Raw genomic sequence first — 18,771 nt, 5'->3', positions numbered from 1 at the left:
CGGTACCCTGTGGATTCAATTGACTGCATAAATTGGGGTACAACTGTATATATATTTCTTATACACATGAAAATATTTAATTAATCTTGCCTCTGGTCCAGCATCATGCAATGTTTGCCATCAGATAAAATGGTACTGTATATAAACTGCTTATTAAAAGTGCTATTTATTTCTTAATCTTATTTACATAGTCTGAGTAATTCTGTAATTATCCCTAGAGGAAAGTTTTCAATTGATTTATTATATTTATAAGAGAAACAAAATAATCAACTGAGCCAATACCCATGCATGATGTGTTACTTATGGTGGTCATTATAGACAAAAGTTATAATTGTGATATAACTGTAGCAAAATCTATGATAGTAATACTGTACTCCAGCTATGATATACAGCTCCTCCCCGACGGGGTTGGGGACCCAAATCCAGGTCGTAAGTCGAAATGGTCGTAAGTCGAAAATGATTAAATAATACATAGAAAATCTAAAATGGGTGTCTCTTTTTCTTCTCAACACCACAAAACTCTCACTTTTAAGTTTGCCAGCCATTTTAAAGTGAATTACAAACGAAAATTTTGTCAGTACACAGCGCACTCACTGACGTTGGGACTCGAAAATACGTAATTTGACAAAATTTTGGTACGACCGAGGCGGTCGTATGTCCGGGTGATCGTAAGTCGAGTAGGTCGTAAGTCGGGAAGGAGCTGTATAACTGGTTACAATACCTGTACAGTACTTGAAATACTTAAGCTATATATAAAAAAGAAACAAATGCAAGAACAAACAGGCAGTGAGATATATACGAAGACAAGTTGAGGCAACACACCACACAACACACAAACAAGTGTATTATACCACTTGCCATAAAAAAGCAAACATGATCACACAAATTATAACAAATTTAAAAAAAAAATAATTAAAATCAAGAAAATCATCATTTAGTACTGCATATATTTTAAATAATCATACGGCTTAGGTTCTACATAATGTGAATATAGTTTAGAACAAGGTATTAAAATTTTATAAGAGTCTGCTAAATCACTCCAGTGTGACTTTTTACTTTATATTAATGATCTGCCAAGAAATATTAACAATACAAATGCTTTGAAGATAATAGTACACAAATGTAGGTCCCTGTGTTGGTGTACATATGATATGTACATTCAAGAGGCTATCTACTCCCCTGCTTACCTACACGCACGCACACCTTTTTGGTAATATACTCATACTGTACTATATTTAATTTGTGAAGAACATTTTCACACTTACATTCACCTGAACTTGTACACATGCACATACACACTCACATACATGCACATTCACATATACAGTATACTGTACCTTTACATATACACACCAACACACATGTACATACACACCTACATACATTCACACATGCACATATATACTGTACCCAAAAATGCACATACTGTACATACCTTTACAGGGTATGCATGCACATACACACCAACACACATGCACATACCCCTGGTACACATCCACACACACTCAAACAACCATACCCCTGTAATGAGAGAAAAAAACAGCAACAGTCAAACACAATGATAAAACCAACATTAACATTATTAGTTCAACATCACATGACCGTTATCCCACCAGGACCCAGTTAGTTATATGGTCAAGCATGCAAACAATGACACCAATAATCCAGACACTAACTATAAGCAACCACCTTAAGATGATGTACGTACTGGGGTGATACACTTGCTGGTAGGGAGGAGTTAGCTAATACGTATTGCTGTTATTTATAGGAGAGAAGAGAAGAGAAGAGGAGAGAATAACATTTAAGAATATAAGGTAAAATTACAAACTTAAATGAAAAAAATATTAAATAAATAAATAAAAACCAACATATCACAAATAACAGATCTTCGGTAATACCAATAGGTCACTGGCAAGTGAATCATCCTAGACTCTATGAAATTCTGTATATGCAATGGTGAGATGATAGGATGATACAGGTGCTGGTACAGTACTAGGGGATGTAGCGGCCATTACATACACAATCCTTTCAAACACGGGATGTTTTTATTATACAATTTACAGCTATTATGTACACATTCGGAGGATGTTCATGTGCACGGAATATTGACCAACTGGGTATGGAAACTATGGCATATCAAAGACTGTACTGTAGGTCAGATTAGGTCTGGTCTGGTTTGGCTTGGGTGAGTTAGGTCATGTATGAACTGTTTTGTGTATAGAATGACCCGTATGTATTAGTAGTTGTGAAACTATTGGGTGAACACGTGATGGATATAACCTTAATGTTACCAGGATAAACTGATTCTTCAATAATCATTACTTAACAAATTATGAAAAGAGATGATCAGGATAAAATAATGATCGAGAACTGAATATATATGTAGTAGTTCATGGAGTTTATACCTTGAGAAAAACAAAATAAAATGTAACAGTGAACATATCCTTCAGGTTCATATTAATAAGCTAAAAGATATATTTCTAAATACTGTATTAGGGTTATAAAGAGTGGCATCATCACATATCACGACAGGCACCTCACAAGGGGCAGAAACTTGAGTGTTATTCTCACAGCTGTTGGTGGAAACAGTGGGGTCTAGGATTGAACACATGCTCATGACCTGAAAGACAAGCATTATAAGGCAGAACTATTATTATTTTTTGTTATGCATTCTTTCCACTACTCATTAAGAAGCATTATAAATGAATCAAACTAAAACAGAAGTTAAGTAATTCTGGGAAATCTGTGAAGATTGTTTTGTTTTTAAAGACACAACTCAAAAGAAAAACTAAATGAATAATTTAGTGTATGCAAACATTAATGGGTTTATTAGCTGTCAAAGGTGAGAAAAAGGTAAACCAAACCCTTAATCAATACAAGAAGGCACATTACCATTAACACACAAATACAAATCAACACAAGAACATTACAACAAGCTACACGGCAACAAGCCCCACAGTCACCCTCTCCCACACTCCACCAACTCCTCACTACACTACAGGCACTTGGGTCACAAGTTTGTCTTACTCTGCTGTACTATATATTACATTACTGTGTGGTTCAATGGTCTCAGTGATGGGAGGTCAGCTTGCCAGGTCAACATTGTGACATACAGTACTTTTCTTATGTAAACATGTGACAAACTAAATACCCTGTATGAGGATTTACTGTATTGTATTGTACTGTACTACATTGTACTCTGATCCTGTACAGTAGTCCTCTTACTTTACATTTTTTTTTACAATCTATGCAAATTTTAGGTCTATTTTCTCTGTACAGTATATTCAAAACATTTGTTATGTGGCAAAAATAAATGAACTACAGTACTTACTGCATACTGTATGTTAATACAGTACTGTACTGTAATGTATTAACTCAAGGACTGTACTGCATCGTTTTGTAAAACAGCATCAAGTTTTTTGTCAGTTTGAGACTGGTATGAGGTAGAAATTATTAATATTTTTGTGATTGTGTTGTATGAGCTAAACACACAGGCTGGGTGGACACTACAACTGTATGTAATACTTAGGTTGACAAGAGAGACTCCAGTTGTAATACAATGTGTGAACAGGAGAATAATTACCTCGAACCTGATAATAAGCAGTATACTGTAAAGCATACATCAACATAAAATACTTTACTGTACAGTATACATCAACACAAATTACAATCAGTAATACTACATAATGCAAAAACAAAAATTTTAAATTATCAGAATCACATTGACATACAGTATTACACAGCCGTCAGCAGAGGCGGGAAACATGAAGCTGTTTGCAGTCATATTTCCCGTCTCTGCTGACGGCAGTGTAATATTTCATTGTGATTCTGATCCTTTAAAATGTTAATTTTTGCATTATGTACTATTACTGATATGTAATTTGTCTCAGTATGCCTTATTGTGGGTAAAAATAAGGATATATTAAATGCATCCTCCAAAAGTGTAAATTTGCTACCAGAGTTTAACAGTTAATTCATGTACAGTGGTCCCTCGGTTTACGAACGGTTCGATTAACGAAATTTTGGTTCACGAATTATTTCCCATAAGGATTTTCAGTTCGATTAACGAACAAAACTTTGATTTACGAAATCCTTACGACAAACACGTTTTGTTGTGCACATCAGCTGACCGGCTTGTCCACCAATACAGTAATTGGTTCTATGTTTACATTCGTTTCCAGTGAAGTAAATATCAAGAAAGTTGGTCTCTTGAATATTTCTGCATTTTTTATATTAAAATTATTGATCATTCTGAAATTCAGTTAACATATTGATAATATAGACAGTACAGGAAACAGTTTTTGTGCGTCCATCAGCTGAATGAATCACCCAACAGCGCTTCTCAGTTTAACTTTGTTTACAGTGGAGTGAACATCGATTTTGTTGGTCTCTTGAATATTTTTGCATTTTTACATTAAAATTATTGGTCATTCTGAAATTTAGTTAACATATTGATAATATACAGTGCAGAAATTATTATGAAACATGAAGAAGGCATTAGAACCAATGCACTCTGTAAAGAATATGGCATGCCATCATCGACTGCCTCTACAATCAGCTGTTTGATATGTACACAAAGCTGCCGGTAATACGACATACACACCTCAAAGTAAGTTAAAATACAGTATTCTAATGTTTTTTATGTATTATTGTTCAGTATACTGCACAGTACAGTACTGTATTTAGTTTATATTTAATGTTTTGTTAATTCTATTACTGGTATACAGTACTTTGTATGTACTTTCTTCTGTGAGTTGGAACCAATTACCCAATATCCCATTGAAATAATAAATTTGGTTAACGAAATTTTCGGTTAACAAACAACTCTGTGGAACAAATTGTGTTCGTTAACCGAGGGACCACTGTATAATAATTCTGATAAACTTCCAACATACTTATGTTTGAAATAATGAATGCATGTATCTTTATATACAGTGGTCCCTCGGTTAACGAGCGCCTCAGTTAACAAGATTTACCTTCCATAAGATTCTTAACTTCGGTTAACGAGCAATCCCTCGATTAACGAGTTTTTTACGAGCCGACTTCAACATGTTTTCGCTTGCATTTGGCGGTCCACCAGCTGTAGTATAAGTCCGCCAACACAGTAATCGGTTTTAGGGCTTAAATTCCTTACTATTTTAGTAAATATCAAGAAGTTTATACTATTCAATAATTTTAAAAGTTTAATATTAACTTTTTTAGTCATTTTAACAATTATTGAACATAATTGAAGGTAAAGAAACTAGTTTCTGGCGTGCCATCCAGCCTGTTAACACACCAGACAGGCGTTAGTCTCTCTCTGTTTTCACTGGAGGTAACATCTTGCTTGAGACTCTCTTCAACTAAACGCTTTTTTTCTGTGTTTCCAAGCAAATCATTGGTCATTTTGAAATATATTTTACATATTGACAATATATAATGCAGTGCAGTGTTGATTTAAAGAAAATAATCTTGAATTACACCAAGAGAGCTAAAATTTTATGGGTGAAATGGCACCATGGGGTGACTTCTCTTCCACCCCAATGCCTTCTCTTCTTCCTTCTCCTCAACCCCCATTCTAATTCCCATCGTCATCATCATCATCATCATCATCCAGGAGCCTTCTACATACACACCTCAAAGTAAGTGTACTTTTCTACCTTTTTTGTTGAATTTAGGCAATTTTCGGTGAGCTGGAACCAATTACCCAAAAACCCATTAAAACAATGGTTTCGGTTAACGAGTTTTTCGGTTAACGAGCAACCTGCTGGAACGGATTGTGCTCATTAACCGAGGGACCACTGTAATTTAGCTAAATATCTTTATCGTCAGAAACGGTCAACCCAACAATTATGAATAAGCTCATTTAGAAATGCATCATTACTTCAGGACGAAATCGGACAGGTCTGAAACAGCCAATCAGCTTGAACTCTTGAGGACGGGGTGGGGCATCTTTTCTCAGCTGGGAAAAAATGCACTATAGCCATGTACTGTATCAGACTCTTTTTATTTGTCAATGAAAAGATTAGGAGAGGGACGATGCAGACAGTAACAGGAGACTACAACACTATGGGGTGGTGGGGTGGAGAGTGGGAGAGGGCTGGCGTGAGTTAGTGGGAAGCAGCGGAGACACATTACCGTCTTACGCACCTCCAGCATCTTGTTCTTGAGCTGAACAGATTCTTGACGGGTCGCCTCAAAGTTTTCACGCGTCTAAAACAGCAAATGGTCATTAGGGGGTGGTCAACAATAACATATTAAGGTAATACCGAAGCAGATGGCTAACACCAGAAGTTGTTTAATTACGTTCATGTTTTTTCCACAGATGTTCTTTGGATGATAGTAAGTAATAAAAATTATATGATTGTATTTTATTTTTTTAATTATAAGTAATGTTTCCTCTATCTAAGATCATAAATCACCTGTAGTGGGCAGGGTATGAAGGAAAAGGAAAATTGTGCGGTATAACACAGCTAAAGATTGATCATATGACACTAAAAAAATTATGTCTCGACATGCTTTATACATTAAGAAATTAATTATTTACTGTAAATATTCCGCCAGAAAATCTGCTGCGTCGGTACGTGTTGTCGTCCACTCTTTGATTGTTTCAGCACAACAACCGAGCAGCTCGATCCAAATGTACTCTCACATCCACAAAAAACAAAAAAAATTACACCACAGCACTTTCAAGAAAGTTGCTTTCATTGGTACCAGATATCAAAGTAAGTTCTTTCTGTTTAATATGACGGGGGATCCATGGTGCGGAGCCTCCCAATTAGAAAGTTAAGTAAGGTTAGGTCACATTTTATTAGGTTCTACGCAATGTTTTATCATATTTATTACTTACTACCGTACAGTATCATCCAAAGAACATATGTGGAAAAATAAAGAATGTCAAACAACTGCTGGTGTTAGCTGTGTGCTCCACCTTCACTGTAGTCAATATAAAGGTTTTATATTTGGAACTACTGTATGATAACTCAACACTGAAATGGATAAACACACTTTATTTAAAGCAATAATAGCAACACTCACTATTTAACATTTTGTGTTTGTTTATATAACAATGAATGACTGAAGTTCAACTCTCACAATATTACAATGAAATTCAACTAACTACAGTATAAGACATACCTTATCATCATCACCATCATCATCATCATCATCACAAAAACATGAACTTCTACTCAAACGTAATGAATTTTCTGCAACTGAGGATACATAATACAGAACTCTGGGAAGAAGACTCACCCTTTGTACTCTAACTTGGAGGTCACGCATGTAGGGGTTACAATCATTGAATACCTCGTGACCTTGATGGTAGAAGGTCAGCCACCCGTACATATAACTCAACAGCTGTAACCAATCACAGTAGTTAATATATGTAATTATTTTATTATTATTATCAATAACAAATAATCAGATATAACACCAAGGCTAATATTGACAACTAACCCGCCGATGATTTATTTGTTTTGATGTTTATATTCCTACTATAATTTCATCAATGAGTTCTGATATAATAGTCATTTTTTTTAAATTGCTTCCTTTGGTAGATAATTAGGTGACTAAAAGAGCACTACCTTGTCTGGCACACAACTACTTTGCCTTTCTCGGTGGTGATGTGACTACGCAGGCAATCATATCCAATCAATGCCAGTGTATGTTATGAGCCACATGGACTGGGCGGCTGCTCTCACATCCACAAAAAACATAAAATTGCACCATATAATATAAAGTTCTTTCTGTTTAATATGCCTGGGGGACCGGGTAGTCGAGTCTCACGGTGAGGAAGTTATGTAAGGTTAGGTAGGTTTCTTTGGTTAGGATGGCGAGGACTTTCTAACAATGCTTCTGCCACTTTTTTTTGCAATCAACTAAGGTTAGGTTAGGTTATGTTTAATTTAGAAATAACCACTTTTTAACACATTTGCAAAAAAAAATACAACAGTGCCCACTATAAAACGCAATGAAATTGCAGCATTTTTAAATTTGTTCTCTATGAGAAATCGGCAGCGGGTCAGTCGTCAATAATTACCCACAACAGTTCTGTTCATCACAATATAGAAAAAGGGTCAATTAGCAATAAGTGAGTTATATACCATGCTATGTACAGTATTATAATTCTCTCACTCACACACACACACTTACCGTCTCCACAAATTCAAACTTCTTTCTCTCTTGAACTTCTTGCAGCAGGAACACATAATCAAGTGAGGCGTGAACAAAGTGACGCTGTTCCATCTCCACCGACGCATCAGCCTGTTGGAACAAAACCATATATATACTGTACTGTATACAGTATTGTACATCATGATTTTTACAAGATAACTACATACATTGTGGAATAACCTAAGAGTAAGTTATAGTTAAAATATATTGCAGAATAACTTACAGTAATTTATATACCGGGTAGTTAAAACATTGTGGAACCTTTTAAGAGTAATTTATATAGCTAAAAATACGGGAAAATATATTAACCTAACTTATTAAGCAGTTAAAACATCTCGTAAACACAAATGAAGTACTTTACAGTTAAAATACAGTAGAGTATACTGCAGGGGTGGCCAAAACGCGGCTCTTTGAGACTAAAGTGTGGCTCGTGAAAATATCTTGGTTGAACTCCTTTTTGCACCATGATCAATATAAAAGGTACAGGTAATTAAAAAAAAATTTCGAGCTTTGTATGTATAAAGTGAGAGGCTACTGGATTAAAACATAAGTTAAATATTCAAGGTGAGTATAAATATTTAAGAATTTAAATCTTAATTTCATTGCTAGAATATAGTCAGGTGTCGTTCATCAGTGCTGAGTCAGGTCAGTAAATTTCAGGTCAGGGATTGCGGAGGAAAGTCGGAGGGAGGGGCAGGGCAGGGCAGGGGACCCAGCCTCACGTCATGACCTGACACATTAACAAGACGAGGAACTGTCCATATCTATCTGGTACGCTCCGGACAAAAGTTGTGTTTACAGTTCATAAAAATAAGCAGCCTTTAAATACTGTTAAATTTATTTCATAGCAGTGTCTGTGAAAATTCTGTTTAGGGAGATGGTATCATCTAATTGTAAGTTGCGGAAGTATGAAGATGAAAACAGAAATTTTAAGCCAGAGTGGGATGATGATTTTACATTTACCATAAAGGAGTTAAACCTTTGTGCCTTATATGCAATGTATCACTCACTCACTACAAAGCCAGTAACTTGAAACACCACTACGACACAAATCACAAAAACTTTTCGTGTGATTATCCACCTAAATAAAAATTACGGAAAACCAAGCTTTGTGAGGTGGTATTGTAGGGTTACATGATATTATGTTGCCTCGCACTCAGGATGGAGGGATAGAAACTCTAGATGGTGGTTTTTTTATATAAAATATATTATATGAAAGAGAGTCTGGTGCTGGAGATGCCGTGTGGTGAGAGGCTTGCTCAGAAGACACGTACAGTGATTAGCGTGCTTGAGGAGGTATCTGTGCAGGAGCTTAGTTAGAGGAGATGTTGCGTGTTGCTGTCCCCCAGGTTGAATGAGGGCTGGACAACGAGGAGCTTGCTTGAAGGAGGTGTTGCGTGTTCAGGAACATAGAGTAGAATGAATCTCACTGTTCAGTTCAAGTTTTGAAGCTCCAAAAGTTGTTGGTAGCGAAAGTCAGAGCGGGGAAGATGACAGAGGAAGGAGCAGGAGGTTAGGAAGGGAATTGTAGTGGGAGAGATAGTGCCGTGGCTTTACACGACTGCGTTTATTTGGTTAGCGCATAGTGCACGTATTGGGTTTTGTCTGTGTTGGGTGTGTGATCCTCGGGTCACCACTCCTCCGGATTGTATCAGTTCAAGTTTTGAAGCTCCAACAACTTTCCCTGAATACGAATTCGCAACCTTTTGATTTACAACAGGTACCTACTTTACTGCTAGGTGAACAGGGACCAAGGGGGCTAGGAAGAGTGTCCAAACAACTTCCGCTTGCCCGGGAATCGAACCCGTGACATCTTGCTTGCGAGGCAAGAGCGGTACCGCTTCTACCACAAGCGCCCCTGAATCTCACTGGAGAGAATGCGAGCTTATATACACAGCAGCCGGAAGAGAACACGTGGGAACTCGCCGGTTTCTTGACTCCGTTACTAGGGAAGACGTAGCAGGTGGCGATGCCCCCTCCCGTGTTGCTGGATACTGTAGCAGCTGGTGACCTCCGAACAGCTCGGGAGAGATCCACTACAGTCTGTGATTAACATATCTCTAATTTTATTGGTTTGCTTGTTCTTCTTTTATATATTTTCCTCCAAGTTTAGACCAAATGTTAACTAAGACAAATATACATAATTATTATTTTTTCAACAATCCTATTTAATGTTACTGAAATGCAGACTTGCATATTTTTTCTGAGATGTGCCCGGAGTTCATTACGTATTAAACATGCTCAACACCGTTAAAACAAACATCACTCAAAATTTTGATAACATTTTGTATATACAGTATTTGTACTCCTGATTATTGAAACATAAAATTTAACAATTTAAAAACTACATACATTAGTAAATATTACTGCGTACATGTATTTCAAGGTAATTTTTTTAAATAAAATGTGTAACATAAAAAGGTGTGCATATTTCCTTCATGTCTTGCGGTTCTCGAATATCTGAAGATTATCGTATGTGGCTCTTAGGTTAAGTCACCCCTGGTATACTGTATCTTACAATAACTTATTGAAACTTACATCATTGATAGAAGATTTAGACCCACGTTACTGTAGAGTTACAGTATAACTGATACTGTATTATATATTTACTGTACACTATTTATTGGTTTTCTGCTGTAAGTTCTTCTTTATTGAAGCAAATACTTTGAACTTCAGTGTTTATATTTCCAACACATGCATGCACACACGCACGCACACACACACACACACGCATGCATTCATGCATGCATGCACGCACGCACACGCGCACGCGCACACACACACACCTAACTCAACACTTGACGGAGACTTTAACTAGTAATAAATTATAATCCAAGTTAATATATTATTATTAAAAAAATGTATCGATATAAAGTATAATGTTTAATTAATTTTCCTTTTCATTCTTCAGAGTAAAAAGTTAAAACATTCCCTTTTGGTAAACTTTCTTCCAGTTTATTATGTTCCTGAGTCCACAGTATATTGAGAGAGAGAGAGAGAGAGAGAGAGAGAGAGAGAGAGAGAGAGAGAGAGAGAGAGAGAGAGAGAGAGAGAGAGAGAGAGAGAGAGAGAGAGAGAGAGAGAGAGAGAGAGAGAGAGAGAGAGAGAGAGAGAGAGAGAGAGAGAGAGAGAGAGAGAGAGAGAGAGAGAGAGAGAGAGAGAGAGAGAGAGAGAGAGAGAGAGAGAGAGAGAGAGAGAGAGAGAGAGAGAGAGAGAGAGAGAGAGAGAGAGAGAGAGAGAGAGAGAGAGAGAGAGAGAGAGAGAGAGAGAGAGAGAGAGAGAGAGAGAGAGAGAGAGAGAGAGAGAGAGAGAGAGAGAGAGAGAGAGAGAGAGAGAGAGAGAGAGAGAGAGAGAGAGAGAGAGAGAGAGAGAGAGAGAGAGAGAGAGAGAGAGAGAGAGAGAGAGAGAGAGAGAGAGAGAGAGAGAGAGAGAGAGAGAGAGAGAGAGAGAGAGAGAGAGAGAGAGAGAGAGAGAGAGAGAGAGAGAGAGAGAGAGAGAGAGAGAGAGAGAGAGAGAGAGAGAGAGAGAGAGAGAGAGAGAGAGAGAGAGAGAGAGAGAGAGAGAGAGAGAGAGAGAGAGAGTGAATGTGCCATTTATAGGCTATAACCGAGGCTCTAACAACCCCTAACCAAACCCTACTTACCAGCTCTTCTGCTCCATCCTCTACCCTCTCCTTCCATCAGGCAGGACATCAATTATGGACAGCCCCAACACCTTATCCCAGTTCTGCAGGTCGTCAAAAAGCAACCGACCCTCCCGCTCCACCCCAGTTCCTCAGGTCGTCAACAATGTCTTCTCTGGTCTTGTAGCAGGATTTTTACCATTGCCGCAGGTACACGTCAACACGGCCCTGTGACGAGCACTAGTGTGTCCGGAGGAGTGAGGGTGAGTGAGGGAGTGTGAACGAGTGAGTGTGGGTTAGAGACTGATGAAGGGTGAGTGTGAGTAAGGTGTAGGAGTGTATGGAGGAAGGGAGGACGGGCGTGGTGTGGGCGGCGACGATATAACCAGGATCGTCCACAACACCCAGGATTATGTAGCGCTGTTGGTCGCTCCCTACCACCCTGCCCACGCACCCTAGTACTGCTGCTACTACCACACACGAAGACCCATCCTTGCAGCATTCATTATCCAGAGTTAAAACAAAGACAACCTCCTTAATGTCATACTAATTAGTCAAAGCTATTACGTAGACATCTTAAAACGCCCCCTTAAGACACACACACTTGTCAACACGGCAGCCATAATGAGCGAACACGTAACAAGTTTGAAGTAAATCAGCTGTAGTGTGTGGGAGGTGACGGACACGGAACCTTGCCTGGTACTACCACCACAATACCTCGTGAGAGGGGTCCACCCAGCTATAACAATAGTGATGAACAAGGTCACTCACACAATCTACAGTGGTCGCTATATACGGTGACTCGCTACAGTGACTCCTTCCTTCACCTCATTCATTCGGTGTCTCAGCCGTGACGTCATTCATGGCGTCATTTGTGTCTCGATCTGTGACTCATGGCGTCATTAGTGATCTCAGTTGTGACGTCACTCAGCAGGAGTCATTCATGACTATTCCCTTTGTTTTATTTGCTTTCATCAGTAGTGTATAACAACTAGACACAGGAAAAGTCTTGTTAAAATACGAGTGTTCGCTAATATAATACTGCCATGGGTTGCGTTGGGCCTACTCACGCAACCCTACTCCAATGTTAGTTTTACCAGGCGAGCTGTAACTCTGTCATCACTATTCCATTAGTGAGTATGTAAGCCAGTCTATTGGGGGGGGGGGGGTAAGACTGTTGCGCTGTTCATTGTATCTCACGCCCCAAAACCACATTTTTAGCCAGTAGGCCCAAGGCCAAGAGTTAGTTAAGACGTCCTCGTTAAGGGAACGGGACGCTACACAGAGTCCTTCACCACGACACCATCCTGTGGACTGTCAGTGAATAGAGACTGTGTGTGCCAACCCAAGTCACCTGACTAGTTCTCCTGCGCGACACCGTCTACAATGGCTGTCAGTGACACGAGGCTATGTGTGTCAACCCAAGGTTTTGTTATTCCCCGTGGAAAGATCACGTGTGAAGGGCTGGTTGCAAGAAGAGCGATCCAGACTGGCCTCGTGAACCTAAGTGGTTATATTCCTCAATAAAGTCAATGTATCACTTGAGGAATTAAGGCTTTGTAAGTGATACCCATAGAAGAGTAATTAAATGTGTGGTCCCCAGGTTGAAAATTCCCTCTTGGCAAGATTAATTTCATTACGGCGTGAATGAGTGACTCATCTATCCATGCAAATTGTAAATGATTGTAAGGAAGCTTGCCAAATAAATGTAAGTGTGATTGTCTGCCCGCATATGTGATCCCCATCTTATTATTAATAAAGGTAATGACTGGTTGGTTATGGCAAAGTATAACCAATAACTTAGATGGATGTTGGAAATTAATGGAATTCACTAAATCATCATTTATCAAGTATAAATCACGTGGAATGTCGGGTGGGAGTGAATTTCTACGTAGATACACCATAATCTCCTGTAAGTAACCAGCGTAAGAATACCTAACTCAACGGTAAGAAATAAGAAACACATCCATCCGCACAATAAAAAGATTCCGTTACACTCTTCCATTATTATCACCCTCTTCTCCTCTTCCCCCTCTCTTATCTATTCTCCTACTCTTCTTCCTCCCCCGGTTCCCCTCCCCTCACCTCGTCATTATTACCCTCTTCTCTTCCTCTTCCACCCCGTAGTTATCACCCTCTTTCACTTCCCTCATCCCTTACCCCGAAGGACTACCATTTCCCCCTCACTGGGTCGATACTGACGCCAGGCTCTTTGCCACTCACGACCCTAATCCTACCAGCTACTCACACAAGTCCACCAAACCACAATAATCCTACCAGTGGTCAGTCAATCCCTTCCAATCCTTCAAATCACAAAACCTTAACACATCCTGCGACATTCCTAGTTCTTGAAAGTTCAGCATTAATAGAGTCCTAGGCGCCCTTTTATTCCCAGCAGTTCTAGCAGCTCCATGTCGCCGTGTGCCTGTACAGTAAGGCAGCGGGGCACTACAGTAAGGCAGCGGGGCACTACAGTAAGGCAGCGGGGCACTACAGTAAAGCAGAAGGTCCCAGACGACAGTAACGAGACGACGCAAAAGTCAACTAAAAAGTGTCAAAATCATCTGTCCTCTCGTTACCCTGAGTGCCTCCCCTCCCTCCCTCCCCACCCTATTTCCCTCCCTCCCTCACCATGATTTTTTTTATTTTTTTTTAGAGAAAGGAGGGGTGAAAGATAAGAGGTGGGGGAAATAAGATTAAAGGTGGGGGAAGGAAGTTATAGTTCGGAAATTGAAGAAATTTGGGAGGTAGGAGAGGGCGGGCTGATGAAAACACCCAGCAACCAGAGGGGGGGGGGGAAAGGGGTGGGGGTGAGATGGCTGGTAGAGGGAGGTGGAGGGAAAGGGGTGGAATGGTGGGAAGGGAAAGAGAAGAGGGTGGGGTGGTAGTTGGTAGGGGAAGGAGGGGAGGGGGAGCGGGAGGGATGGAATGGTGACAGATATGGTGAGGAAACTGTGATGTGTGTGTGTGTACCTAACTAACACAACGTTAGTCTGGGTTTTAAGTTAGGTTAGGTTAAACCCTTCAGTAATCAACGACCGTCTCTCCTTCACCACAAAATGCCTACCTGCCTGCCTCCCTGTCCGCCGTGACAAATGAACGTCGTCTGCCCTTTACAAGAGAACCCCTGTCTGCCCTTTAAACCCCTGACAAATGAACGTCGTGTGGCTTTTGGGTGGCGGGCGGCATTATACACCCCCTCCACCACCCATAATCCCTCCCTCACTCTTGCTAGAAGTAAACACGTGTCCTGAGAGATTCTGTCTCTCCTCTCCTGGGACAGACAGACACAAAAAATTTAGAACAGGAAGACATACTAGATAGTAGGCAGCACAAGAGAGTCTCTGCAAGACATCAATGAGTGTGGGAGTTCAGCATCTACACCTACACCTACACCTAAAACTCCAGCTACATGAGGTGAGGGAAGGAGGGAGAAGTGAGACGAGAGGAGGTGAAGTGAGGTGAGGTTAGAGTGGGAAGTGAAGTGAGAAGGTAGGGGAAAATTGCAAGGCCGAGGGAGCGTGTGAGCACGTGAGGGGAATTAGAGAGGCCAGATGAGGGAAAGTAGTGAGAAAAAGCAGTGAGAGAAAATGAGGGAAGTGGCGAGGGAAGGTGAGGGCGGAGGACCTTGGGATCTGGTGACATGTTAAACACGAGCGAAGGGAAGGGAGGAGGGTAGGAGATAGGGGGAGGGGAAGGGTGTAGGGAGGTAGGGGGAGGGAGGAAGGAGGGGAGGAGACTATCACCACCTCTGACCTACTTCACTACACCCCACCCTTCTCACGCCAGACACCTCCCAGACAGACACACACACTAAACAACATTAATATTATAGCAACAATTCAACCCTTAAATATATCAGTACGGCGGTGCTACTATAGTGTGAGGTCTGCTAAGATATTTCTAGTCTAACCAAACCTGACCTGACCTGACCTAACTTAACCACACCTAACCTGAGCTGACCTAACCTGACCAAATCTGACCTGACCTAACCAAACCTGACCTGACCTGACCTAACTTAACCACACCTAATCTGACCTGACCTAACCACACCTAACCTGAGCTGACCTAACCTGACCAAATCTGACCTGACCTAACCAAACCTGACCTGACCTGACCTAACCTAACCTAACCTAACCACACCCAACTTGACCTAAATATCTTGTAGACCGCACGCTATAGTAGCACTGAGTACGATGTTAATCCTCAGAGTAAAGTAAGTTAGTAAGGTGAGTAGGACATCTTACCTGTTGAGTACAATATTCTTAAACCCTTTAAAAATGGTAACCTTATCTCTTTAAGTAAGATGATTTAGTACTCAAAGGATTACTTTACCGTGCTCAAGATGTTAAGTTATCGTACTCATGGGGTTAAGTTATCGTACTCAAGGGGTTAAGTTATCGTACTCAAGGGGTTAAGTTATCGTACTCAAGGGGTTCAGTTATCGTACTCATGAGGTTAAGTCATCGTACTCAAAGGGTTCAGTTATCGTACTCAAGGGGTTAAGTTATCGTACTCAAGGGGTTCAGTTATCGTACTCATGGGGTTAAGTCATCGTACCAAAGGTTGTTATCGTACTAAGGGTTCAGTTATCGTACCATGAGGTTGTCATCGTACCAAAGGGTAGCTATCGTACCCAAGGGGTTCAGTTATCGTACTCATGAGGTTAAGTCATCGTACCCAAAGGGTTCAGTTATCGTACCATGGGGCGTCATCGTACCAAAGGGTTGCTTATCGTACTCAAGGGGTTCAGTTATCGTACCAAGGGTCTAATTATCGTACTCAGGGTTCAGTTATCGCACTCATGAGGTTAAGTCATCGTACTCAAAGGGTTCAGTTATCGTACTCAAGGGTTGTTATCGTACCATAAGGGTTATCGTACACAAGTTAAGTCATCGCACTCATGAGTTGCATCATACTAAGAGATAAGAGAAACTTTGGCGATGAAGTAAAGAGGTGTAGGGGACTGTGGGGAGGTAGGGGACTGGTGGGGGGAGGGGGACTGGTGGGGAGGTAGGGGACTGGTGGGGGAGGGGGACTGGTGGGGAGGTAGGGGACTGGTGGGGAGTTAGGGGACTGGTGGGGAGGTTCGGGACTGGTGGGGAGGTAGGGACTGGTGGGGAGGTAGGGGACTGGTGGGGAGGTCGGGACTGGTGGGGAGGTAGGGGACTGGTGGGGGAGGTGGGTGGGAGGGACTGGTGGGGGAGGTAGGGGACTGTGGGGAGGTAGGGGACTGGTGGGGAGGTAAGGGAATGGTGGGGGGAGGACTGGTGGGGAGGTAGGGACTGGTGGGGAGGTCGGGGACTGGTGGGGAGGTAGGGACTGGTGGGGAGGTAGGGGACTGGTGGGGAGGTAGGGGAATGGTGGGGAGGTAGGGGACTGGTGGGGAGGCGGGGACTGGGAGGTCAGGGGACTGGTGGGGAGGTCGGGGATCAGGGGAGGTCGGGGACTGGTGGGAGGTCGGGGACTGGTGGGGAGGTCGGGGACTGGTGGGAGTCGGGACTGGTGGGGAGGTCGGGGACTGTTTGAGGGAGGTGATGGGGTTGGTGAGGAAGAGGGTTGGTGAGGAGGTGATGGGGAAGGGTGAGAGGTGATGGGGGTTGGTGAGGAGGTGATGGGGTTGGTGAGGGAGGTGATGGGGGGAGGGAGGTGATGGGGAGAGGGAGGTGATGGGGTTGGTGAGGGAGGTGATGGGGGTTGGTGAGGGAGGAGAGGGTTGGTGAGGGAGGATGGGGTTGGTGAGGAAGGTGATGCAGAGGAGGTGATGGGGTTGGTGAGGGAGGATGGGGGTTGGTGAGGGAGGTGATGGGGGTTGAGAGGGAGGATGGGACTGGTGAGGGAGGTGATGGGTTGGTGAGGAAGGTGATGGGGTTGGTGAGGAAGGTGATGGGGTTGGGAGGAGGTGATGGGGTAGGAGGAAGGTGATGGGGGTTGGTGAGGAAGGTGATGGGGTTGGTGAGGGAGGTGATGGGGGTTGGTGAGGGAGGTGATGGGGTTGGTGAGGAAGGTGATGGGGTTGGTGAGGGAGGTGATGAGGGTTGGTGAGGAAGGTGATGGAAGTTGGTGAGGGAGGTGATGGGGGTTGTGAGGAAGGTGATGGAAGTTGGTGAGGAGGTGATGGAGGTATTGATATTGAAACAGTTTATTTAACCAGAAGAACAGATACAGAGTCAATAAAAATCATAATATTAACATGGCTGAGCGAGTTGAGAGCCTGAGCACCTGATATATACTATACATTTATCCCAAGGAAGTATTATGTAACATTTAGAATCATCTGGAATAGTACTCATAGCATGGTGGTAATAAAACATATCAGAATGTTACCACGGTTGTCACCTCGACATTTTTTTTTACTTTTTATTTTTTACATTTATATTATAAGTATAAACATAATTTAGTGGAATTGAAAAACATAAATATGATAGTGGAGGGAAGCAGTACAACATGGGGTTGTATTAAGGTGGAACAAGAGGACAGAGCTGTCAGGATTATGTCTAGTTGGCAAATATATTTATTGCAATGGTAATTTCTATCCATCTAAATGAAGGACGTGTAAGTATAGGAAGGTGGTCACTGTATAATTAAGTCATGTAGAGGGGTGAGGGTAGTGGGGAGGGAGGGCCACCTGACCCACTTATCCCCAGCCACCCCCCACACACACACACACACACACACACACACACACACACACACACACACACACACACACACACACACACACACACACACACACACACACACACGTCCGAGTGGTCGAGGAAAAATTCAATATTGATGTCAACCTGAGTCATGATACCTACACACTCATACTGAGGCGCGCACACACACACACACACACACACACACACACACACACACACACACACACACACACACACACACACACACACACACACACACACACACACACAAGAGGAAGTGAGGGAAGAAGGATCACTCACTGTCACTCAACATGACAAGTGTGGCCACTACCTGTGATGATGACCAGGTGA

At 41.6% G+C, this 18,771-nt stretch overlaps 1 protein-coding gene across 15 annotated transcripts in view; it reads right to left on the bottom strand.

Moving 5' to 3' along the window:
• LOC121863873 (rho GTPase-activating protein 10-like) overlaps positions 1-18,771 on the bottom strand; it is a gene marked incomplete at its 5' end in the record, with an annotated part of 64,713 nt that overhangs the window by 30,572 nt on the left and 15,370 nt on the right. For 13 of the 15 annotated variants that reach the window (XM_042362770.1, XM_042362783.1, XM_042362774.1 and 10 more), the window contains 4 exon segments: positions 2,537-2,620; positions 6,130-6,192; positions 7,234-7,338; positions 8,134-8,244. In XM_042362770.1, coding sequence (XP_042218704.1) covers positions 2,537-2,620; positions 6,130-6,192; positions 7,234-7,338; positions 8,134-8,244 — 363 coding nt within the window. 15 annotated transcript variants of the gene reach the window in all.

The sequence above is a fragment of the Homarus americanus genome, unplaced genomic scaffold, assembly GCF_018991925.1.
Source record: "Homarus americanus isolate GMGI-L3 unplaced genomic scaffold, GMGI_Hamer_2.0 scaffold48354, whole genome shotgun sequence".
In the NCBI taxonomy this organism is placed as follows: domain Eukaryota; kingdom Metazoa; phylum Arthropoda; class Malacostraca; order Decapoda; family Nephropidae; genus Homarus; species Homarus americanus.
This window is presented reverse-complemented; position numbering and strand designations above follow the sequence as displayed.